Source organism: Mercenaria mercenaria, unplaced genomic scaffold (assembly GCF_021730395.1).
Source record: "Mercenaria mercenaria strain notata unplaced genomic scaffold, MADL_Memer_1 contig_3194, whole genome shotgun sequence".
Taxonomy (NCBI): domain Eukaryota; kingdom Metazoa; phylum Mollusca; class Bivalvia; order Venerida; family Veneridae; genus Mercenaria; species Mercenaria mercenaria.
This window is the reverse complement of record NW_026461312.1, coordinates 35501-62306: the sequence shown is the minus strand read 5'-3', so window position 1 is coordinate 62306 and position 26806 is coordinate 35501. Positions and strand designations below refer to the sequence as shown.

General features: G+C 37.6%; 1 protein-coding gene across 1 annotated transcript in view; it reads right to left on the bottom strand.

Annotated features, from left to right (window-relative positions):
- Positions 1 to 4368: 4368 nt before the first annotated feature.
- The window catches only part of LOC128552824 (uncharacterized), a 28702-nt gene continuing 6264 nt past the window's right edge, over positions 4369 to 26806 (bottom strand). Inside the window, exons 3-12 of the mRNA XM_053533888.1 lie at positions 26483 to 26654; positions 24095 to 24195; positions 19497 to 19725; positions 18727 to 18854; positions 16492 to 16660; positions 13810 to 13965; positions 12951 to 13100; positions 11869 to 11956; positions 5775 to 5862; positions 4369 to 4461 (exon numbers count right to left, since the gene is read on the bottom strand). Coding sequence (XP_053389863.1) covers positions 4369 to 4461; positions 5775 to 5862; positions 11869 to 11956; positions 12951 to 13100; positions 13810 to 13965; positions 16492 to 16660; positions 18727 to 18854; positions 19497 to 19725; positions 24095 to 24195; positions 26483 to 26654 — 1374 coding nt within the window. The remainder of the gene's footprint in view (positions 4462 to 5774; positions 5863 to 11868; positions 11957 to 12950; positions 13101 to 13809; positions 13966 to 16491; positions 16661 to 18726; positions 18855 to 19496; positions 19726 to 24094; positions 24196 to 26482; positions 26655 to 26806) is intronic.

The following is a 26806-nucleotide window of genomic DNA, read 5'->3' as shown; positions in this document are numbered from 1 at the left end:
CTTTCTCTGCCTCTAATCTACTATGTCTTTCCTCACGTTCCCTAGCCTGCTCTTCCTTAACAAAGTTACGTAACTCCTCTCCTTCATAACCTAACTCCTTTCCTACCTTCGTTAACTCTACTACACTAGTCATGTTTAAATGATTACACTACGTTAACACTATATAACACTACAGTACAACAGCTACTATAACAACCTGAGACACTAAATAAACAATCGTGAGGGAATACTAGACTACACTAGTTTACACTAAGGCTATACAGTTACCACTGAAGCCAAAACAAAGTACTATACACTACGTATATACTACACAAAACGTCCTCACTAAAAAATACACTATGTTGCGCAAAAGTACTATGTGTCAATCAAGGTTGCATAGGCAACAATCAACAAAGTACAGTGACAGTAGGCTGCAACAATACCCTAGCCTTATCAAATATCAATCAACTGTAACTGGTGTTAACACTTTAGTGTAACAAATAAATAAAATAAACCAAAATGCTTTATCCTAAGATAAAGTATAGATATAACACAACAGTGTAGCACTAAAACATAAGAGTAGGTTAAAAGTATATGCAAGTAAACAAGCTTGCTAACACACACAAATTAAAATACTGTATCTAGTATGTATACAGTACACTAATATATAATAGGATCACTGGGAGAAGTAGGGCGACGCACCAGTAAGAGTGAGTAGGATAACTCTCCTTGTCAAGGGCGGTCACTCTCAGCACAGATATATGATGGCTTAATCATAGAGTGACACAAAAATCCAAAAGAAAAATAAAAGGAACGAACTCACCCCAGAATCCAAGTGTCGTAAGCAACTGTCTATCAGTCTGTGACCACTAAAGCTGGTTAGCTGAAGCTATGGATCTGTCTTGTCTTGTCTGAGGTAAGACGTCACTCTGAAAAATGAATAAAACTATTATATGTGTAACAATAAAACAAAACAAGAGGAATCTTTACAAATTATTGCTGCAGTTAAATGGGTGTTAATAATGTTCGAATAGCTACTGTGTCTGGTCGACCAATCCCACTTCTGACACCATTGTGACAGGAAAGGCCGTACCGGCGACAGTAACCATCAGAACAAATCAACACCCTTTACAATATTTACAAATTTATTTACAAAAGATGATTATTAACAATGAATAGATATGAAAAGAAAAAAAAAAGAAAGTTCAGTATCTCTAGATACAAAAGTTCTTATAGTTCCATTCTACACTGACGTGACACAGTTCTTTAATTTAATTGTGAACTTTAAGTAGCACAAACAAAACGTAGCTCTAAATCCAGTCCCTTTAAACCGTGAATACGTTGATTCCGTGTTGGCTCCCTATGGTGGTAGGTGATTGCATCCCTGAGCTGACTTCAGAGGATAACAAAAATCATCGTCTTTGCGGTTTACGGCACAACCATGGGACGAAAGCTCTGCGCTGGGAATATCACATCCAGGCGAGTGAAGACAAGTGAACCTCGGGCATTGTACTTCCGGGTTATGACATCACCAGGTAAAATCGTCTGGCGGAAGAAGCTAAAATATATAACATATGGTAAGCACCATAGCAAAACAAATAAGTCAGGGCATAAAACTGCTCCTTTGGGTACACCATACCTCCGTAGGCTCCCATAAATAATACGTGCTACTTATACAAAATACATGTGCTACTAAGTTCATACGTCACGTGATTCAAATACGTCACTAATTACTTCTTACTTCCATTATTACAAAAATTACTTACTTAAAAGACTAAAGTTAAAGTATGAAAAAGATATGAAAAGTATATGATGAAACATTATAGTAATGGAAATGATAAACTGCAGCCATTATTTACAACTACAAATTAACAAAATTCAATGTAAATCAACGTTATATGATAGTTGGCATCCATATAATATCTAATGCCATACACTACAACGGACATTATTAGATGTGCTATAGACTGGCACACAATTACAAATTACAATAATATATACATGGTACTAGACTTGCCATATAGATTTATACATAACAATACAATGCAGTAATGGCGTTCCATAATAACGAAATGTTTGACATAAGTTTTTGAAACAAAGTACTTTATAAATATCATGTTACAAATTTCAGTACAAATTTTACGTCTTAGATAAATGAAACATTTTAGATTCCTCTTTCGAAATAATTTACAAAAGTCTGAAAAATTTAATAAATCATCCTGACATACCGAAACTAGCTAAAATCACATGCCGAAAAGTAAATGTTACAGAATTCTGTAGAATGAACAAAAATTTACCAAATAAAAATCGTAATGCAAAAATCATACAAAAATCTAACAAATAAATTTCTTACCTCGATCGAGCATAAATTTCTAGCAAGAAAATAATTCAGACATAGATTCGTCTATAAAGTCGGAAGGTGGTGTGCGCAAGGCATAACTAGTCCAGCCTATTTAAAGGGTAATGTCCCGCCAAATACTAAATTTCATGGGATTCACGGCTAAGCCGTGGACTCAGACTATTTGTGTTTCCACGGGATTCACGATATAGCCGGGGAATCTAACTACTTTGGCGCGAATTTAAATTGACAATTTGAGGCCCATTATAGTGGTTTTGGGGATAAAAACATGAATTACTGAAGTTTATAAAATATCAACTTTCTTATTACTGAACCGAATTTAATGAAATTTACATGGAAATTTAAGTTATGAAATACAGAAAAACATGAGAGGTATTTCATGCGTGAAATCTGACATTTACCTCAATAACTCAAAAATTTACAAAAAGATGATGCAATACCTGCATTTACACTACAGATAAAATAAGGCCCGTATGTCAATTTGTGACAAACGCCTAAGTGTGACCTTGACCTTTGAGCTATGGACCTGGGTCTTGTGTGTGACATGTCGTCTTACTGTGGTACACATTCATGCCAAGTTATTTGAAAATCCATCCATCAATGACAAAGATATGGACCGGACATGCCCATCAATGCACTATCCTTTAACGTCTAAGTGTGACCTTGACCTTTGAGCTACGAGCCTGGTTCATGCGCATGACAAGTCGTCTTACTGTGGTACACATTCATGCCAAGTTATTTGAAAATCCATCCATTGATGACAAAGATATGGGCCGGACACGCCCATCAATGCACTATCCTTTAACGTCTAAGTGTGACGACCTTTGAGCTACGGACCTGGGTCTTGCGCGCGACACGTCGTCTTACTGTGGTACACATTAATGCCAAGTTATTTGAAAATCCATCCATCGATGACAAAGATATGGACCGGACACGCCCATCAATGCACTATCCTTTAACGTCTAAGTGTGACCTTGACCTTTGAGCTACAGACCCGGGTCTTGCGCTCGACACGTTGTCTTACAGTGGTACACATTCATGCCAAGTTATTTGAAAATCCATCCATCGATGACAAAGATATGGACCGGACACGCCCGTCAATGCACTATCCTTTAATGTCTAAGTGTGACCTTGACCTTTGAGCTACGGACCTGGGTCTTGCGCGCGACACGTCGTCTTACTGTGGTACATATTCACGCCAAGTTATTTGAAAATCCATCCATCGACGACAAAGATTTTGACCGGACACGAAAATTGCGGACCGACTGACAGACGGTTTAAAAACTATATGCCTCCCTTCGGGGGCATAAAAATATAGTTTTTAATTAATATGTTGTTTACGTAATGAGCAAATATAGTATTATTATAGTAAATATTATAAATATTGTTAAAAAATAATTTACTTTGTCTATGAATATTTACTATTAAATTTGTATAAATGTGGTACTTCCATTTTGCAGAACATATCTGATAACAATCAGGAAATCTGTGACAATTCAATCTTTACCCCTTGACATACAGTCATTAAACTATTGTGACCAAGGTTTTAATTTAGTTTAATATTTCTTTACATACTGCTTTCTTAATTATAAGCAAATATAATATCATAAAAATTGACTCATTATATTACACGTTTAATATTCCTGAACAAACTGAATACCAGACACCTTGAAAACCCGGAAAGAACAGGCTAGGCTTATGGATACCGATGACTAGAATGAAGGTTAGGTGTCTGGTTAATGTTCTGTTAGGTTTTAAGCCTTACTGATACAGATCCAAGGTACCCCATTTTCTACAATCCAAGTATTGCACTAAACTGCAGTGGTGAGAGACAAGCGATAAAGATTAAGACTGCATGACCGATTTAAATGAAGTTGGACAATTTCTACATTGTACTGTTTGGTAATTCTAAACCTATCATTCGCCCAATGTACACAAGATAATCGTGTGTACTTGTTCAAGTTTACTGAATCATCTACACTAAAAACATGCTTGCTAATTTAACTGTTGAAAAGAAATTATGATAATTCTCAGATAAAAACAAGTAGGGCATGCATGTTTAACTCATTACTTATACTACTTACAGGTCGAGTTGATGGTCTGTCAATTTCTCCCTCTTCCGCCTGTAATGGTAAAATTCAAAATAATTCACAAATTAAAAAATGGTGTATATGCTATAGTAAACTAGAGATGCTTTTGAGAAAAGCGCATGTCTCCCACAACTGCCCAATGAAAAATGACTAGTTTCTCTGGATGGTCTAGACTAATGGATCCAATCAGTAATTCAAGGGCCATAATTCAAAAGTGCCTAAGCGGATTTGACTAGTTATCGAACCTGGCCGAGGTCTTATGGTCAAACAAATTTTGTTCAAGTTTGGTGAAGATCCGATGAGAAATGTTCGAATTAGAGTGCGGACAATCCTTGTGACAGTGCTGCCCAATGAAAAATTACTAATTTCTCTGAATGGTCTAGACGAATGGATCCGATCAGTAATACAAGGGCCATAATTCAAAAGTGCCTAAGCGGACTTAGCTAGTTATCGAACTTGGCCGAGGTCTTGTGGTCAAACACATTTTGTTCAAGTCAGGTGAAGATCCAATAAGAAATGTTCGACTTAAAGTGCAGACAAGCTTTGTGACAGTGCTGCCCAATGAAAAATGACTAGTTTCTCTGGATGGTCTAGATGAATGGATCCATTTTTGGTAATTCAAGGGCCATAATTCCGAAGTGCTTAGGCCGATTTGACTTGTTATCGAACTTGGCCGAGCACTTACTGGCAGACACATTTTGTTGAAGTTTGGTGAAGATCGGATTAGAAATGTTTGACTTAGAGTGTGGACAAGCTTTGTGACAGCCCTACACACAGACAGACTGGAGTAAATCAATATGTCTCCCACACCACTGTGTGGTGGGACATAATTTGTAAATTTTAAAGGAAAGTTTGACAGGTTGATGCATGACAATTAACTGGTATAAAAAGATCAAAATATGCTTTGAACATTAAAGACATTTTGCTGAATTCAGCAAAACGTTATTGTACCACAGCCACATCCATAGTATTTTTGCTATAAATATGTTAGAAAGATCAACTGCAATACCATTTTGTTATATTTATCTCACGTCATCCAGCTGTAACTGGATATAAAACAGAAAATTTTCAAGTTCCTACCTATGTCAACAATATTTTGGAACATTAAAAACATTATTTTAGGGCAATTCATTTATTGTTAAGAATTTTGAAATTTAACAAAAGGTCCCCTTGAAAAATTCTTAAACAATGTTCACAATAATCTGTGGAAGTTTGAACAAATTCTGAGTTTGAACTGCATTATGTTTAGTACAGACATACACATATACTAGTATCTGAAAACAAATCTACATTTCTCCTCACGCACAAGATTTTGAGGGACCTAATTAAAACAGTTAAATACTTACTGCATCATCAAATCCAAGGGTTAGGTCTTCCGGGACAGTAATATCTGCTAAACCTTTTACAGTCTTCTCTGCCCTCTTTTTACACTTCCTACAACATTGAAAATATTTTCCTATTACCTACAAATATATTCTTAGGAGCACTTACCAGTATGTGCACTTTCTAGAAAAACATGTACTGTTTTCTTGTAAGGAAGTGCCACAAATTAAGGTCTATCCCTGTATCTCCTGGTAAGAAAGCATTGCACATATTACCTAAAGTGACATTCGATCCCTATATCACCTGGTAAGAAGCATTGTAAAAAGTGCCAAAAGTGAAATTCTATTCATATATCTCCAGGTAAAGAAGCATTGTACACAGTACCAAAAGCGAAGTTCTTTCCCTGTATCTCCAGCTCAGAAATTAATATACATAGTGCCTAAAGTAAAATTCAATTCCTATATCCCCTAATAAGGAAGCATAGCAAACTGTGCCCAAAGCGAGGTTAGATCCCTGTATCTCCTGGTAAGGAATAATTGTACAGTGCCCAACGTGAAGTACTATCCCTATACCTCCAGGTAAGGAAATATTCTAGATAGTGCCTTAAGCGAAGTTGGGTCCCTATATCTCAAATTAAGAAAGCATTGTACACAGTGCTAAAAGATTTCATTTCAGGAAGCATTGTTAAGTGCCCAAAATGTGGTCTGATCCCTCTTTCTCAAGGTAAGGAAATATTGAAAATAATGCCCAAAGTGAGGCTGGATCCCTCTATCTCCAGGTTGAGTCACATATTGGGGTAAGGAGTTGTCTTTGTTAGATAAGTACGTTTGATGCGTCAACAAATGCCAACTACAGCTACAACTATAGGTGATAAATACACCAACAGGCAGATCTGATACATGGAAAATGTTGTTATCATGATACTAATTTAATTGAAATCCTTCCAGTACTTTAGAAAATATGAAACAAGACATAAATTTAAGCATTTTGTTTTTTGAACTGAGTGTCACCTTGACCTTGGACTTTGTGTGCTGGGTCTGTGTTCTACAAGTCGTCTTGATGAGGTTAGGTTTAGCCGATATGTAGTGCACACGAAATTAAGTCAACTGTCCTCGACCTTCAAGTGTGACTTTGACCTTGGACCTAGTGACCTAGGTTGTGCACTCTGCATGTGACCTTGATGAAGTTAATAACTGATGGTAGTTTTATGACCAGCCTTCCAGCTGTTAAGAAGATATGGTGCAGACAAGAATTTAAGCCATTTGACATCTGACCTACAAGTGTAACCTTGGCCATGGGCCAAATGATCCGGTCTGTGCCCTCTGCACATCGTCACGATGAGGTTAACAATTAATGCTAGTTTTATGAAATTCTTCCCAGCAGTTAAGATATGAAGCAGACACGTTAAACCTATAGATCGATGGACAGACATGTGCGTCTCCAATGTAGCCTCCATATACTTTGTATCAGGGGCATTAACTACAAATAAATTCAACCATCAGTTATCTAACTTAGCTATGTAAGTATATCTGATGACTAGAAAGCCTTGCATGATGTTTCCATGCAATATATCATTGATATATAACTTAATGGTTGCACACAAAACTTTTAAAAGCTATCATTTAAATTAAATTCAAGCAAGTGTTACCTAACATGGTTCTTTCAGTAGGTTTGATGATGACTGTGAAGTCTTGTGTACAGATTCAATCAAATCCATGCAATGGTTACTGAGATACGGCCTTGCACACAAAACTTTAGGCAAGGTGTGTCACTTAAATAGCTCTTACTATTCTTGAAATACATAGTAAGGTAAAAATGATATAAAAAGGCTTTTACTGTCAGGCCATGTTCCGCAGGAGAATGGTGAAAAAAGACAGGCAATATCAAAAAAGCATAACAAGAATCACTTTGACATCAATACTGTTGGTGCAAGTACTGCCTACACAGGAAGTTGTATACTGAAACCAGATAATGACTGGCTACACTGGTAGCTATATATGGAAACCAGGTATTTCTGTTAGTGTAAGAACTGCCTACACAGGCAGTTGTATACTGAAACCAGGAATTACTGTTTGTTCATGTACTGCCTACACGGGAGGTTCTATATTGAAACCAGGTATTACTGTTGGTGCATGTACTGTCAACACAGGCAGTTGTATACTGAAACCAGGTATTACTGTTGGTGCATGTACTGCCTACACAGGCAGTTGTATACTGAAACAAGGCATTACTGTTGGTGCATGTACTGCCTACACGGGAGGTTCTATATTGAAACCAGGTATTACTGTTGGTGCATGTACTGCCTACACAGGCAGTTGTACACTGAAACCAGGTATTACTGTTGGTGCCTGTACTGCCTACACAGGCAGTTGTATACTGAAAAACAAGGCAGTACTGTTTATTCATGTACTGCCTACACAGGAGGTTCTATATTGAAACCAGGAATTACTGTTGGTGCATGTACTGCCTACATAGGCAGTTGTATACTGAAACAAGGCATTACTGTTTGTTCATGTACTGCCTACACGGGAGGTTCTATATTGAAACCAGGTATTTCTGTTGGTGCATGTACTGCCTACACAGGCAGTTGTATACTGAAACCAGGAATTACTGTTTGTTCATGTACTGCCTACACGGGAGGTTCTATATTGAAACCAGGTAATTCTGTTGGTGCATGTACTGCCTACACAGGCAGTTATATACTGAAACCAGGTATTACTGTTGGTGCATGTACTGCCTACACAGGCAGTTGCATACTGAAACCAGGTATAACTGCATGTACTGCCTTCACGGGCAGTTGTATATTGGAAACAGGTTTTACTGTTAGCACAAGTACTTCCAACACAAGCAGTTGCATACTGAAACCAGATTTTACTGTTGGTGCATGTACTGCCTACACAGGCTGTTGTCTACTGAAACCAGGTATTACTGCATGTACTGCCTTCACGGGCATTTTGTAAATTGGAAACAGGTATTACTGTTAGCACAAGTACTTCCTACACAAGCAACTGCATACTGAAACCAGGAATTACTGTTTGTGCATATACTGCCTACACAGGCAGTTGCATACTGAAACCAGGAATTACTGTTTGTGCATATACTGCCTACACAGGCAGTTGCATACTGAAACCAGGAATTACCATTTGTGCAAGTACTGCCTACATGGGCAGTTGTATACTGAAACCAGGAATTACTGTTTGTTCATGTACTGCCTACACGGGAGGTTCTATATTGAAACCAGGTAATTCTGTTGGTGCATGTACTGCCTACACAGGCAGTTATATACTGAAACCAGGTATTACTGTTGGTGCATGTACTGCCTACACAGGCAGTTGCATACTGAAACCAGGTATAACTGCATGTACTGCCTTCACGGGCAGTTGTATATTGGAAACAGGTTTTACTGTTAGCACAAGTACTTCCAACACAAGCAGTTGCATACTGAAACCAGATTTTACTGTTGGTGCATGTACTGCCTACACAGGCTGTTGTCTACTGAAACCAGGTATTACTGCATGTACTGCCTTCACGGGCAGTTGTAAATTGGAAACAGGTATAACTGTTAGCACAAGTACTTCATACACAAGCAACTGCATACTGAAACCAGGAATTACTGTTTGTACATATACTGCCTACACAGGCAGTTGCATACTGAAACCAGGAATTACCGTTTGTGCAAGTACTGCCTACATGGGCAGTTGTATACTGAAACCAGGCATTACTGTTTGTTCATGTACTGCCTACACGGGAGGTTCTATATTGAAACCAGGTATTTCTGTTGGTGCATGTACTGCCTACACAGGCAGTTGTATACTGAAACCAGGTATTACTGTTGGTGCATGTACTACCTACACAGGTAGTTGCATACTGAAACCAGGTATAATTGCATGTACTGCCTTCACAGGCAGTTGTATATTGGAAACAGGTTTTACTGTTAGCACAAGTACTTCCAACACAAGCAGTTGCATACTGAAACCAGATATTACTGCTGGTGCATATACTGCTTACACAGGCTGTTGTATACTGAAATCAGGTATTACTGCATGTACTGCCTTCACGGGCAGTTGTATATTGGAAACAGGTATTACTGTTAGCACAAGTACTTCCTACACAAGCAATTGCATACTGAAACCAGGAATTACTGTTTGTGCATATACTGCCTACACAGGCAGTTGCATACTGAAACCAGGAATTACCGTTTGTGCATATACTGCCTACACAGGCAGTTGTATATTGAAACCATAATATACAGGGTTCCCACTCTTTTCCGTGGAAATAATTCAAGGACTTTTCAAGGACTTTTCCAGGACATTTTCACAAAATTCAAGGACTAATAGAGCGCCTCATGGTTCAAAGGTAGAGCGCCCAAACCTGATCCAGACATTGTAGGTTCAAGTCCCGTCAGAAGCGAAATTCTTTCACTGCCTCTAAGAACTTTAACAGGTGCTAGAACTTTAAGAAAATAAGCTAGAGCTATCCCTAAAAGGGATGAATACTTCTGCCTTGCTCATTGTCACTTGGTTAAAGTAGTACTGTTTAAGAGACATAATGGAAAATATCTAGGTCCGAGTTATCTCCCCTTTGCTAGATTATCTTGTAATATGAAAATCCTCAGGTCATGTACTACCAGTCTGTAAAGTTTCAACAAAACCCTTCAAATACATGTAGTTTAGAGTTAGGTTCACAAGAATCATGGACAGACATAAATGGACAGATGAACAGACTCCAATATACCCACTTTGAACATCATCGGTGGGGGTATAATACATGTAAATTTAATTAAACTAAAAAACAGGACGCAATTTTCACCAAGCGTTTAAGACTTTTCAAAGTTGTCAGTAGGTTGCTTTTTAGATTGACTTCTTGTGCTGATAAGCATCTCTTCACCTTGTGTTTCAATTTTAAGGGTGTTCTGCAACTTGTCAGATGTATTTCAGTCAGTTTATAAGCATGGACAATGCAGTCATCTGGCAATATCGATTTATTGTCAATTTTCAGACTTTTGAGGTCGTATTTTACACTAGCTTTGCCAATTTCTATTCTTTGTAGGAAAGAAATCATTTTTCAAAATGTGCCACGTTTTTCTTTCATCTTAATCACCAGACGCTTTACAAAGAAAGGCAACTCCGTATAGACTAAGCAGGTGTAACACCACTAAAACCTGAACTGATGTGAAGAGCTGAAGACGCGAATTTTTCAAGAACAGGGATAGCAATGCCGGTGTTTCTCTATTTAAATATGTTTGCTTTTTATGTACACTGGCAATATTGTGAGCATACAGAAAGAACAAAATTCCCGACTTTTTCCAGGTTTTTTTGCTCTTTCTTTAAAATTCAAGTACTTTCAAGGCCTTGAAAATGAAATGAAAAATTCAAGGACTTTTCCAGTTTTCCAGGAAGCGTGGGAACCCTGGATATAGCTATTGGTGGATTTAATGCCCTCATGGGCAGTTCCATATTAAAACCAGGTATTACTATTGGTGTACATACTGTCAACACCAGTAGTTGTATACTGAAACCAGGTATTACTGTTGGTGCATGTACTGCCTTCATAGGCAGTTGTATACTGAAACAAGGCTGCTGCATGTTGTGCCTACACAGGCAGGTGTATACTCCAGGAATTATCTGTCCGAGCATGTTGTGCCTACACAGGCAGGTGTATACTCCAGGAATTACTGTCCATGCATGTTGCGCCTACACAGGCAGGTGTATACTCCAGGAATTAACTGTCCGTGCATGTTGCGCCTACACAGGCAGGTGTATACTCCAGGAATTACTGTCCGTGCATGTTGTGCCTACACAGGCAGGTGTATACTCTAGGAATTACTGTCCATGCATGTTCTGCCTACACAGGCAGTTGTATACTGATTCGAGGTATAACTGTTGGTGCATGTTCTGCCTACTCAGGCAGTTGTATATAGAAACCAGATAGAACTGCCAATGCAAGCTCTGCCTATACATCACTTGTATATTGCAACTAGGTATTAAGTGTTTTGCAATGAAGCTGTCAGGTGAACAGCAACTACAGCCAAACTCTATAAAACCTATGGTACACAATTCTGCTATAATGACAATGTATGCCATTTCTGAAAAGGTAAGTCATACAACAGTACAGTACCTTAACAAACAGAAACATCCAACTCCGGCCAGTAAAACAGCTAAAAGCACACTGATGGCAATTCCCACAATTGCGCCTGGCTTTAATCCTGAAAAAAAAAAAGAAAGAAGTCAAAACTGTATCAGACATGCCCATTGAATATTACATTTATAAAGTTCCCAAAAAAGGATCATATCTAAAAAAAATATTCAGACAATATGTACAAGATGATTACCAAGTTTCATTCAAACTGGAGAGTAAATGTAAATGTACAAAGTCCAAAAAAGGGGCCATAACTCTAGAGAATATGTAAGAACATGATAGTCCTGAATACACCTGTATCAACTATAAAGTTGATGCATACTAACTTTCATTTTAGATGGATGGTGAACTGTAGGAGGAATCTTATACACAAGAAAGTGTGACAGACTGACTGAGGGATGGATTGACTGACAGACAAGTCAGACATTATATGCCTTCTCGACCTGAAACAGCGGGGAGTATAAATCCCTAATAGAAAAAGTAATGTAGGTGTTTTTGGACAAATATTGCCCCAAATCATGAACAACAAATCTTACGCAAAATATTCTGACTTCCTCTCAAAACAAAAATCCATCCCATTTTCTGCAAAAATATTATGTCATGAAAATAAAGACATGGTCATGCAGTTTTCATTTGGGACTGAAAAGAACGAGACATTCTCTGCATACTTAAATGAGCCACACCATGAGAAAACCAACATAGTGCATTTGCGACCAGCATGGGTATAGACTAGCCTGTGCATCCGCGCAGTCTGGTCAGGATCCATACTGTTTGCTTTCAAAGCCTATTGCAATTACAGAAACTGTTAGGGAACAGCATGGATCCTGACCAGACTGCGCGGATGTTGCATCCTCGCTGGTCTGGATCCATGTTGGTCGCAAATGCACTATGTTGGTTTTCTCATGATGCGGCTCATTTAATCACAGCCAAAGTTCTACATTCCCTTACCTAAATTAGCAGACTTGTATAACTATAAATAAGGATTTTCAAAAGTATACTGAAATCACAGCTTCACATATCACTAATAAAGAAAAAGAGCAGTATATATTGGCTCAACATACTGTTATCTTCTGGCACCCCTTTCTGCGGTTGACTCTTTGGTCCATAATGTCCGTCTTTTGTAATGCCTCTCACTGTTACAATGTAAGTTTGTTCCTCCTCCAAGTTATTCAACACAACCCTTGCTTCACCTGATGCTGCTACATTTAGGGCTGAAGTGAAAAACAACCACTACTGTTAAACTTACTAATTCTAGCTCAAATCTGAAAAAAGTTTACATGCAATCATTTTTTACATAAAGAAGAATCTGACTTTAGTGATGCAAGAACCAACAATGTAATGCTTTTTGTTTTAGTTGGATTTATAGACAAATCAACGCAACTTTGGTCATATGGTTATTTTACAGCTTTTGGTGGCAGAGGAAGGAAGCATGTGCATTCAGGCACGGATAGGCATCTAAGGTGGAAGCAGCAATTTCCCGTAAGCCTGCTTCCTCACATGGAAAATTCCACCAAGCACATTTTTAAAACCACATTGGTTAGGGACAAGTAAATGGAAGTCAGCAATCTTCACTCCTTGGACAAATAGTCCTGCCACTGTAATGGCCAAATAATTTTTAGTCAGTAGCTTAAACTAATCAAGAAAGTATTTCCTGATCCCTTAACCCTTAGCCTGCTAAATTTCTATAATGGACTGGTCCATCATTCAATTTGGGCAATACCATTTATTATTCGAAGGGGTGTTTATTGAAAATTTACTGACTGAATAGCGAACAGTGCAGACCATGATCAGACTGCACGGATGTGCAGGCTGATCTTGGTCTGCACTGGTCGCAAAGGCAGAATTACTGCCGCCAGCAGGCAAAGGGTTAAAGGAAATTTATAAGAACAGAAAACAGAAAATATAAGTTTGCAGTCTTACATTGCTGGTTTCCTTCATGCAGTTTGTTAAATTGCACATTGTACATGGCTATATATGGCTCATCTGATTTACATGTCAGTTTATCCCACGTGACAACTAGTGTGTTATCATCAGGTCCTGTTGACACAACCACATTCTGAGGCTCCCTCTTTGGGTCTGAAAACAAAAATCAGCATAATCGTGGGGACTAGTGAACAAGAAAGGCAATGAATATATTACTGTTGGGGTCAATAAACAAGAAAGACAACTGATTTATTACTGTTCGGGCAGACAACCAAACAAGAGCTGTCTGTAAGACAATGCACTCCACTATTCGGTGATTTGATGATAAAATGAATATATGTCTCAATAAGAGACCTCTACTTTAAAAGGAAGATACACCAAGGGGAATAATTCTGTCAAGAACACAATCAGAGTTATAGGAATTGTTACCACACATGCAGATGATGATGATAAAGATATAGTTTCACGCTAAATTTTGTAGGCATTCATATTGGATTTTCAGCGTGGAAGTATTTTAAGTGACATTATTCCAAATTTATCAAAGATTAACAATATTATCATGGTTTCAGCTCACAATAGCTAAATGAATAACGTTTTTACACAGTATACTTAAAGCTTATCTAATTTTATGAATTTTTTAAAAAAAGAAAGTTTTTCCTTCTCTTGAACAATTTCAAGAATGTAAGTTACAATAGTTTCGCGCTGAGCCCTCGATATATTATTATTGTTGCACTCCACTATTTGGCGATTTGACAGTAAAATGAATATATGTCTCAATAAGAGACCTCTACTTTAAAAGGAAGATACACCAAGGGGAATAATTCTGTCAAGAACACAAATCAGAGTTATAGGAATTGTTACCACACATGCAGATGATGATGATAAAGATATAGTTTCACGCTAAATTTTGTAGGCATTCACATTGGATTTTCAGCGTGAAAGTATTGTAAGTGACATTATTCCAAATTTATCAAAGATTAACAATATTATCATGGTTTCAGCTCTCAATAGCTAAATGAATAACGTTTTTACACAGTATACTTAAAGCTTATCTAATTTTATGAATTTTTTAAAAAAAGAAACATTTTTTTCCTTCTCTTGAACAATTTCAAGAATGTAAGTTACAATAGTTTCACGCTGAGCCCTCGATATATTATTGTTGTTGGGGTCAGTGAACACAAAAAGCAATGGATATATTATCATTGGGGTCTGTCAAAGGCAGTGTTTGTTTTACTGTTGGGCTCTTCGGACAAGAAATGCTATGAACATATTAATATGAGGGTCTGTGAGTATAACAGACAATGAATTTATTCTCGAGTTCAGTGAACAAGAAAGGCAATGGATACATTACTGTTGAGGTCGGTGAACAAGAAAGGCAATGGATACATTATTGTTGAGGTCAGTGAATAAGAAAGGCCATGGATATATTATTGTTGAGGTCAGTGAACAAGAAAGGCCATGGATATATTATTGTTGAGGTCAGTGAACAAAAAAGGCAATGGATATATTATTGTTGAGGTCAGTGAACAAGAAAGGCCATGGATATATTACTGTTGAGGTCAGTAATAATAATAATAATAATAATAAAGACTTTATTTAACGAGGCAGCATACTTGCCGAAGCAATCTTCCATATGGGCCTCAACGTAATAACATGATACATTTTACATATTTACAACATGGTATGACAACATAAATAAAGAACAAAACAGATACATTTTACAAAACCAGAAGTACAGAAAAATTTCCATAAGGACCTAAACATAATAACATAATACATTTTACATGTTAACAACATGAACAAAGAACAAAACAGATAGATTTTACATAATCAACAGCACAGAATAAAAACAATATATTTTAATTGTCAGTTTGTCCAACCAGGAAACTTCCATTGGATATATCTTCTTTTGAATTCTGTACTAGATGCAGAAGATCTTACGTGTAAAGGAATGTCATTCCACAGTTTCGGTCCTGAATAATTTAATGATTTCCTGAAAAATTCTAAATTTGGCTTTGGAATATAAAGAAGTTGTTGCTGTGATGACCTGAGTTTATTATTATTAACATATTTGAATTTATTCTTTAAGTAGTCTGGACAATTTTGAGATTCTGTTTGCAATGCTTTATAGACTGTTACAGCCTTTTTATAATCAACTCTTTCTGGGAAAGTCATCCAATGGAGTTCCTTGAAGAGTTCATTTGAAGGGGTATCAAATGGTTTGTCAAGTAAAATTCTCGCAGCCCTTTTCTGGAATTTAATCAGATCATTTTGCAGTTGTCAGTTGCAGTTTCCCCAAATTGTGCTACAGTAATCCAAATGGGGTAAAATATAAGCATTGTAGAATAATTTGCGGGAGTGTAAGTTCAGACAGAATTTAATTCTTAGCAAAAGATAAAGTAATGAATTACACTTTTTTAGTATTTTGTCAATTTGATTTTTCAGTGAACAAGAAAGGCTATGGATACATCATTGTTGCGGTCAGTGAAAAAGAAAGGCAATGAATATATTACTGTTGAGGTCAATGAACAGGAAAGGCAATGGATATATTATTGTTGAGGTCAGTGAACAAGAAAAGCAATGGATATATAACTGCCGAGGTCAGTTAACAAGAAAGACAACGGATATATTATTGTTGAGATCAGTGAACAAGAAAGGCAATGCAAAATAAATACTTACAAGCATTTTTAAGGTAGACACAATCTTGCCATTCTACACCACTGCTGCCTTGCTCTGTCAACACACTTACACCATACAGAAAGTCTTGTGGTGAGTTTTCTGGATTAATTTGTAGAACAGCTTTTCTCGTAGCCGAAGAGAATCTTTGCCAATTAACAATGTTTCTATTCTATAAGAACAACAATATTGATATTCTTAACAAAATTTGAGACTTGTTTTTGTTCCCCATATCACTTTGAACATTTGAATAGAAGATAAATAAATAATAAATAAATATTCAGTATCTGGCAACAGCATATAGTGAAATATGCAGAAAACTAGAGATGCTTTTGAGAAAAGCGCATGTCTCCCACAACTGCCTAAACATCTAAATAGTAAGTCAGTCTTTATATACTGTTTACTTAAAACATACCCTATACTACTAATTTCGCATTTTGCCTGCACGAAAGCGCATGCGAAATGAGGATTTTTCAGTAATTCAAGAGCCATAATTCTAAAGTGCCTGGGCCGATTTGGCTAGTTATTGAATCTGGCCGAGGTCTTATGGTCAGACACATTTTGTTCAAGTTTGGTGAAGATCGGGTGAGAAATGTTCAACTTAGAGTGCGTACAAGCTTTGTGACAGACAGACAGACACACACACACACACAGACAGACAGGAGTAAATCAATATGCCTCCCACACCACTGTGTGGTGGGAGATATAATAACCTAGACTTGGTACAAAACTTTTCAAAAGGCAGAGTGGATTTCAGCCACGCTACAAAGTTTTTGTACCAGGTCTAGGTTATTTTCTGCATATTTCACTATATGCACACAACATAAAGTTCCATTTCATTTTATTATATACAACATAATGTTAGGAAATTCTCATTTAGTTGAGAAATACACTATAATGAAGTCTTGCTACAACACTGATTCCATTTTACATGAAAAATTAGAAATTAATACAATACGCACAAAAAACAGGCAAAGCGATATCACTTACAGTGTGACTAATATGAATTATATTTTAATGTTAACTTGCTGTAATTCAACAAACAAAATCCATTAAACTAGAGATAATTTTTCAAGAAAAATATAAGTTTCTCCTACTCACAATGCAGAAATTGAAAAACGTAACAAATTAAGGGCCATAACTCCAGGGAAAATCAGTGAACTACAAAAGTCAGAAGCCATACACAATAAGACTTGGCAATAGTATATACTGCGAAGTTTGGTTGAATTTCAACCAGTGGTAATGGAGAAGAAGTAGCCCAGATATCAAAGAATTTGATAAATCAAAGGGCATGACTCTGCTGAAAACCATTTAATCAGAACACGATTCTGGTTAGCACAACTACATTTCACACTAAGCATTCATGCGGTTCTGTGAAATTCAGCCTAATGGTATACAGCAAGTAATGTAAACACTGTAAAATATGAAAATTTGTTTGTTTTGGGTTTAACGCCGTTTTTCAACAGTATTTCAGTCATGTAACGGCGGGCAGTTAACCTAACCAGTTTTCCTGGATTCTGTACCAGTACAAACCTGTTTTCCGCAAGTAACTGCCAACTTCCCCACATGAATCAGAGGTGGAGGACTAATGATTTCAGACACAATGTCGTTTATCAAATAGTCACGGAGAACATACGCCCAGCCCGAGGATCGAACTCACGACCCCGCGCTCCATAGACCGACACTCTACCTACTGAGCTAAGCGGGCGGGCTGTAAAATATGAAAAATCAGGGGCTATAACTCTGCTGAAAATCCCTGATCCTGAACATGCTCTTGATATAATGCATAACTAGGCTTGGCACTGATAACTTCTGTAAAGTTTGGTGGGATTCTGCCCAGTTGTGTAAGAGAAGTTGCCAAAATATCACAAGATTTGACAAATAAAGGGCCGTTATATCCGCTAAAAATCAATGAACCTGAACATGCCAATAAGGTGCATATTAAGACTTGGCACTGATCACTCCTGTAAAGGTAGGTGGAAATCCACCCAAAAATTTAAGAGAAGTGGCCAACTCATCATAAAGTTTGATAAATGAAAGGCACAAATCGCTGAACCCGAAAATGCTGACAATATGCATATCTAGGCTTGGCACTGATCACTCTTGTAAAATTTAGTGCAAATCCACCTAGGGGTGTTAGAGGGGTTGCCTGGACAACTTTTTGACATACAGGTGAACAGAAAGCACTAAATAAATATGTCTCATCCATTACATGTGGAAGCCATAATAAAGACTTACCTCACATTCTCCATTTCTGTTTCTACACCAGGCTACCATATAACTGGTGGCCTTTTCTGCTTCTGTCCAACTCACAGAAACATTTGAGATGTTGGAAGCCTCAACTATAAGCTGTGGCTGGACTATTCCTGATAAAAAGCAGAAATGACAAATATGAAACAAGTTTAGGATTAGGGTAGATACCCTTGCTACTGCAGTGTACTTTTACAGTAGTTCTGCACATTTGGATTGAAATTTTCTCTACAATGTAGAATTTGATTAAACTCTGATTTTTCAAAACTTCAGAACATACATAGAAAATTCAGCAAAATTAATAAAAAGATTGTGTGCTTCCAGTTTTTACTAGGCTGATTAAAAAAATTTGGACCTCACGCAATTTTTCGTAATGGGACTCTACAGGAAAATCATAACATTTCTGCGAATAGAAATTAGTATCAAAACTTATAAATCTGGCCAACTGCAAGGCTGCACTCTGAAACTTGTCATAAAACTTATATATCTGATCAACTGCAAGGCTGCACTCTAAAACCAGTATCAAAACTTATAAATCTGACCAACTGCAAGGCTGCACTCTAAAACCAGTATCAAAACTTATAAAATGTAACCAACTGCGAGGCTACATTCTGATACTAGTCTCGAAACCCTTTTCTATAATCTCCAAACCTGACTGTAAGTAGCATTAATTTTATCTATATCTCTTAGGTTATATAAAAACCTAATTTCTTTTACACCTTCTCATTCACTGAATTACAACAGAAACTAAATCTTACCTTTAGTGGCGGCTGATATAAGCAATGTGGAGTTATCTTCTGATGTACCATTACTATTTCTGGCCTTGATGGAGAACACATAGCTTATATTACACAGCAAGCCCGAACTACAACCGTATGTTAAATCTTCAGCCCAGTTCACATCGATTGGTGTCCTAGTCTGATTGACGGCTGTGAATACACCATCTAGTCCTTTCATTTGACCATTTTTATCTTCCCCTCGGATTGGCTGAAAAAAATATTTAATTTCTATTTTCGAAAGTACTGTAAGTCTTTGCAACTAGCTGTTAGTACTGTGATAATGCTTATATACACTGAGCATTTAAACCTCATTTGCATAATTAAAGCATTCACAAGTGTAAACAAGAGCTGTCTGTAAGACAGTGCGTTCCACTATTCGGTGATTTGTCAGTAAAATGAATCTATGTCTCAATAAGAGACCTCTACTTAAAAAGGAAGATATACCAAGATCTAAAAAGACCCTACTACTGAGAGGGGTTAAAGGTCAAGTATGGAAGGGATAATGACATTCTTGTTTTTGATGGAGTTAAATTACATCAGAAAAATCTGTCCAAGAAACTATATTATGCACATTAAGTATTTAAAAGACTTCGCTATATTCAAATTATATTTCAATTTATTTATTATTTATTTTTATTTTATTTATTTTTTTTTTTTATTACTACAGCAGATGATGATGAAAAACATACATTTTAAGTTTCAAATTATATTGTATTCAAGTTATTTCCAAAAAGCGAAGATTGCCAAAAAGACTTTAAGTATGAAAGGTGCATAATCATATAAAAAAAACAATTAGAGTTAAGGGGAGTGTAACCACGCATGCAGACAATGATTATAAACAGATTTTTTTAATTTCAAGTCATTAGCTTTAAAAGTACCAAAGATATGTCTACAAACGAAGCTTTCGAAAAAATTCAACACGAAAATAACCTAAGTATATAACAACCTGGTGAACTTGCCTATAATGGGCCTAGCCCCTACACATACTTTGTTTGTATGCTGGACAATGTTTATGTGAAATTACACTGTTCTATGTTAAACTTGAGACCCCAAAAGCAGGGCCCCTTTTCATCCCATGGGCATAATTTGAACAATTTTGGTAGAGGAACACTTGGCAAGGCAACATACGGTACCAAATATCAAAAGCGCCCCCACCCCCCACCTCCCCCTAAGAGGCAGGGCCTCTTTTCAACCCAGGGTAATAATCTGAACAACTTTGGTAGAGGACCACAAGGCAATGCAACATACCAAATATCAAAGGCCTAGGTCTTGTGGTTTTAGACAAGAAGTTTTTTTTTTCTATATAAGTCTATGTAAAACTTTTGACCCCTCTTTTCACCCCAGGGGCATAATTTGAAAATTTTTCAAAGAGGACAGTTAGATGATGTCACACGCCAAATATCAAGGCTCTAGGCCTCGCTCTTTCTGAAAAGAAGATTTTTAAAGTTTTCCTTTTGGCTGCCGTGGCAACCAAAGTTCTACATGGAATTCAATTCTTTGAACAATTTTGAAAGGGGATCACCCAAGGATCATTCCTATGAGTTTGGTGTAATTCTACCCAATGGTTTTCAAGAAGAAGATTTTTTTAGAAATTGTTGATGGACAACTGACATTTTTTACGCACGACGAATGACCGACATTGAGCTGTCACAAAAGCTCACCATGATCCTTTGGCTCAGGTGAGCTAAAAACAAAGGTTGCTGAAAAACTTCTACCAAGAAAAGACATGCCAACACTAACACCAGGGTGAGAAGAATAGCACCAATATTCTTCAAATAGTGGAGCTAAAAATGTTTATACCTTCAACAGTCAGAGTAAATGGCCAGCACATCTTATTCAAATTATCAGAATCAAGTTATAGTAAGAAATTTACTCATTTGATCTGATAATTATATTGACTCAGCTAAAAGGTTAAAGACAATGTTTTTTGTTTGTATCTTGATGAAAGAAACTGGTAAAAACTTATAACATCAACAAAATAATATTTTGCTATGTTACTTAAAAAAACAACAACAAAAAAACATTCAAGTTAGAATGTGTCTTCAAACTTTAGCACCATTTCAAAATGAAAGTTGCAAAAGACAATGTTATTTATTTAAAAAACTTCTTTAATCAAAAATTGTTTGCAATTAAGTATATCAAATAATTTTTTCTGACCATCAATTCGTAATGTTCATAATAAGCTTTATGGAAATGTCACTGTGTATCTATCATGAATCACTGTCTCTTATTATAATGTGTACACAAAGGACATGTAAACTTGTATATTTGCCACGTTAATCAGCCTACATTGATGTTTTGGTCAATAAAGGGAGTACCCAAAACCATGAGTAACTCAGCATTTTGCTCATCTCCAGGTGACCCTTTTGTTTCTTTTTGTTGGGTTTAACAATGCACCGACACAGTTATAGATCATACGGCGACATTCCAGCTTTTCATTGTAGATCAAGATCCCAACTAGGTGCCCTTTCCAGCATTATTTCATCACAGATGGGCACCTAGGGCTAGGTAGAACCACCGACCTTCTGTAAGCCAGCAGGATGGCTTCCTCACCTAGGACTGGGTAGAACCACCGACCTTCTGTAAGCCAGCAGGATGGCTTCCTCACCTAGGACTGGGTAGAACCACCAACCTTCTGTAAGCCAGCAGGATGGCTTCCTCACCTAGGACTGGGTAGAACCACCGACCTTCTGTAAGCCAGCAGGATGGCTTCCTCACCTAGGACTAGGTAGAACCACCGACCTTCTGTAAGCCGGCAGGATGGCTTCCTCACCTAGGACTAGGTAGAACCACCGACCTTCTGTAAGCCAGCAGGATGGCTTCCTCACCTAGGACTGGGTAGAACCACCGACCTTCTGTAAGCCAGCAGGATGGCTTCCTCACCTAGGACTTAGGTAGAACCACCGACCTTCTGTAAGCCAGCAGGATGGCTTCCTCACCTAGGACTGGGTAGAACCACCGACCTTCTGTAAGCCAGCAGGATGGCTTCCTCACCTAGGACTCGGTAGAACCACCGACCTTCTGTAAGCCAGCAGGATGGCTTCCTCACCTAGGACTGGGTAGAACCACCGACCTTCTGTAAGCCAGCAGGATGGCTTCCTCACCTAGGACTAGGTAGAACCACCGACCTTCTGTAAGCCAGCAGGATGGCTTCCTCACCTAGGACTGGGTAGAACCACCGACCTTCTGTAAGCCAGCAGGATTGCTTCCTCACCTAGGACTAGGTAGAACCACCGACCTTCTGTAAGCCAGCAGGATGGCTTCCTCACCTAGGACTGGGTAGAACCACCGACCTTCTGTAAGCCAGCAGGATGGCTTCCTCACCTAGGACTAGGTAGAACCACCGACCTTCTGTAAGCCAGCAGGATCGCTTCCTCACCTAGGACTAGGTAGAACCACCGACCTTCTGTAAGCCAGCAGGATGGCTTCCTCACATGAAGAATTCTACACCCCCAGTGCGGCTCAAACCCACATCAATGAGGAGCAAGTCAACTCAAGTCAGGGACCTTAACCACTTGACCACAGAGGTCCCCTACATGTGATCTGAAGTCAGGAACCTAAACCAATTGGCTATGGATGTCCCCTAAAAAAGATTTGTGTTTCACAGAACTTCCCTTTTAAATTATAACTTAATGACTTTTAACCCTTATCATGCTGGACACAAATTACATTTGTGCAGTCTGATCATGATCTGCATTGTTTGCAATTTAGTCAGTATCTTTTTGGTAAACACCCCTTTTGACATTTAATGGTACTGTCTAAATTGAAAGATGGACAAGTTCATTATAGAAATTCAGCAGGGTAAGGGTCAAGAGATAACTTCATTTATCTTTATTACTTCCCTTTAATTCTATTACAAAATTCAGCTTGTTTTATTTTCTACAATTTAATTCAATTCAGTTTATGAACAACTTCATTTATCTATATTACTTCGCTTTAATTCTATTACAAAATTCAGCTTGTTTTATTTTCTACAATTAAATTCAATTCAGTTTATGAATATATTGACTCTTTTAAAATTAATTCAAAAAATAAACTCTGTGAAATAAAGAAAAGCAGTGAAAAAGTATTATGCTACCATGTTGACTGTTTTTACTGAATTCATATTTATTTTGGTGCACTGTTAGAAGAAATAAAACTATTACTGTGAGCCTATTATACAAAACTTCAGATCTTCCCTTTGTTTTGTTAAGTGTTATTGTATTGGCTAAATTATTTCAAAATCTGCATAACTTTCACTTTCAATATGAATGAAATACAACTGGAATGGTATGAAATGGACCAGTTAAATAATTGTTGGGCATAAAGTCTTCTAGTGGAAACATTTAGCATCAAATTGGCTAAACATTCTTCAAATCAGAACAAATCTATGAATCCAAGAAACAAGACGGCCAGAGCTAAATGTTGACAGACAGACAGACGAGAGACGCCGGACATCGAGCTATCACAATAACCCATCTAAGCATTGCTCAGGTGAGCTAAAAAGCAGTAGTAAAAGATGGATCAAGGACAATCTTAAATTAAATGTTCTCAAAAAAGAAACAAGTAAGATACAAAATGCCACAAAAACAATTTACCTTCCAAAACACACAAACTTTTCTTTTGTCATTTATTCCTTCACAGTCCCTGTGAGTCCAGCTGTAACCCCCGTCTGTTACACCTGGACTGGCACTTGGTACTAAAAATCAAGAAAGCAAAATCTGAAGTATAAAGAAACTAGAAAATGCTTTTGTAAAAAAGCGCATGTCTCCCCCAGTGCAAAGTCCTATAGGCAAGAAGTCAATAGGGGTCAGGAGCGAAAGTCAAAGAGACACTGATGGTTGGCTGCAATAGGGATCATCTACTTGGCATGTCCAGTCATCCCGCTAAATTTCAACACTCTTGGCCTAGTGGTTCTCAAGTCACTGTTCAGGCTCCTGTGACCTTGACCTTTGATCAAGTGACCTCAAAATAAATAGGGGTCATCTACTCTGCATGTCCAATCATCCTATTAAGTTTCAACATTGTAGGTCAAGTGGTTCTCAAGTTATTTCCAAAAAATGATTTTACATGAACAGGCCACTGTGACCTTGACCTTTAATAGACTGACCCCAAAATCAATAGGGGTCATCTACTCTGCATGTTCAATCATCCTACGAAGTTTCAACATTCTGGGTCAAGTGGTTCTCAAGTTATTGATCGGAACTGGTTATCAATGTTCAGGCCCCTGTGACCTTGACCTTTAATGGAGTGACCCCAAAAACAATAGGGGTCATTTACTCTGCATGAACAATCATCCTATGAAGTTTCAACATTCTGGGTCGAGAGGTTCTCAAGTTATTGATCGGAAATGGTTTTCCATGTTCAGGCCCTTGTGGCCTTGACCTTTAACAGAGTGACCCTAAAATCGTTAGGGGTCATCTACTCTGCATGACCAATCATCCTATGAAGTTTCATCATTCTGGGTCAAGTGGTTCTCAAGTTACTGACCGGAAATGGTTTTCAATGTTCGAGCCCCTGTGACCTTGACCTTTCACAGAGTGACCCCAAAATCGTTAGGGGTCATCTACTCTGCATGATCAATCATCCTATTAAGTTTCAACATTCTGGGTCAAGTGGTTCTCAAGTTATTGACCGGAAAAGGTTTTCAATGTTCAGGCCCCTCTGACCTTGACCTTTAATGGAGTGACCCAAAAATTGATAGGGGTCATCTACTTTGCATGTACAATCATCCTATGAAGTTTCAACATTCTGGGCCAAGTGGTTGTCTAGTTATTGATCGGAAATGGTTTTCCATGTTCAGGCCCCTGTGACCTTGACCTTTGACGGAGTGACCCCAAAATCAATAGGGGTCATCTACTCTTCATGACCAATCATCGTATGAAGTTTCAACATTCGGGGTGAAGTGGTTCTCTAGTTATTGATCGGAAATGGTTTTCAATGTTCAGGCCCCTGTGACCTTGACCTTTGATGGAGTGACCCCAAAATCAATAGGGGTCATCTACTCTTCATGATCAATCATCCTATGAAGTTTCAACATTCTGGATCAAGTGGTTCTCTAGTTATTGATCGGAAATGGTTTTCAATGTTCAGGCCCCTGTGACCTTGACCTTTGACGGGGTGACCCCAAAATCAATAGGGGTCATCTACTCTTCATGACAATCATCGTATGAAGTTTCAACATTCTGGGTCAAGTGGTTCTCTAGTTATTGATCGGAAATGGTTTTCAATGTTCAGGCCCCTGTGACCTTGACCTTTGACAGAGTGACCCCAAAAACAATAGGGGTCGTCTACTCCAGCAGCCCTACAACCCTATGAAGTTTGAAGGTTCTAGGTCAAATGGTTCTCCAGTTATTGCTCAGAAATGAAGTGTGACGTACGGACGGACAGGGCAAAAACAATATGTCTCCTGGGGGAGACATAATAAAACCAGGAACAGTTTTTTTTCATTATGGGAAACATTTTTTAAGCAAATAATTACACTTTCAACATGACCTGTCCGTAAGACAGCGCACTCGACTTTTCTCAGTGCCTGACTCTGAATTACAGCTTTGCCAGTAAAAAAAATCCAGGTTAAAAAGGGACATAACTCTGTCAAAATTCAAACCAGAGTAAAGGGGATTGTTTCTTCTGGTGTAGACTTTGATAGTAAATAAGTATGTTAAGTTTCAAGTCAATAGCTTTGATAGTAACAGAGATATTCGACTTTATCAAAAACTTTAACCAACGGTGACAGCGTCAGGGTGAGTGCAATAGCTCTACTCTTTCTTCGAAAAGTCGAGCTAAAAATGCTGATATTACATCTGTTTAAAATCTACTTAGCAGATTATCTTGCACTTGTATCATGAAAAACATGAATTCATTCTTCATTGCTAACACAAAGCTAAACAAAGATTTCAGAATTTTTACATGAAGTGTTAAATAAATTTTGAATTAGAATGAAGGTGGTTGCTATTTTATATAATATTAACATTAAATTCACTCACTATCAGAGTATGTAGTGGCCACAGTTTCTCTAGGGTCGCTGTAAAAACCTGCTTGCTCTCCAGTAGGCTGTATGCTTACAGCGAACGTGTAAACTGTATGCGGGTGGAGATTACACAACGTCCAACCATGTGTATCTTTTTCGGTTTCTGTTGTTGTGTTGAACTTATACACCTGGAAAAAGAATAAGCAATAAATCAGTCTTAAAATATATTTTGTTTTACGTTTCACCAATGATCTGCATTAAAATAATGTCTTGTTGATGGTATTATTTAGAGTCAATGAAAAACAATATTAAGAAATTGGTGAATCAATCCATTTTTAGA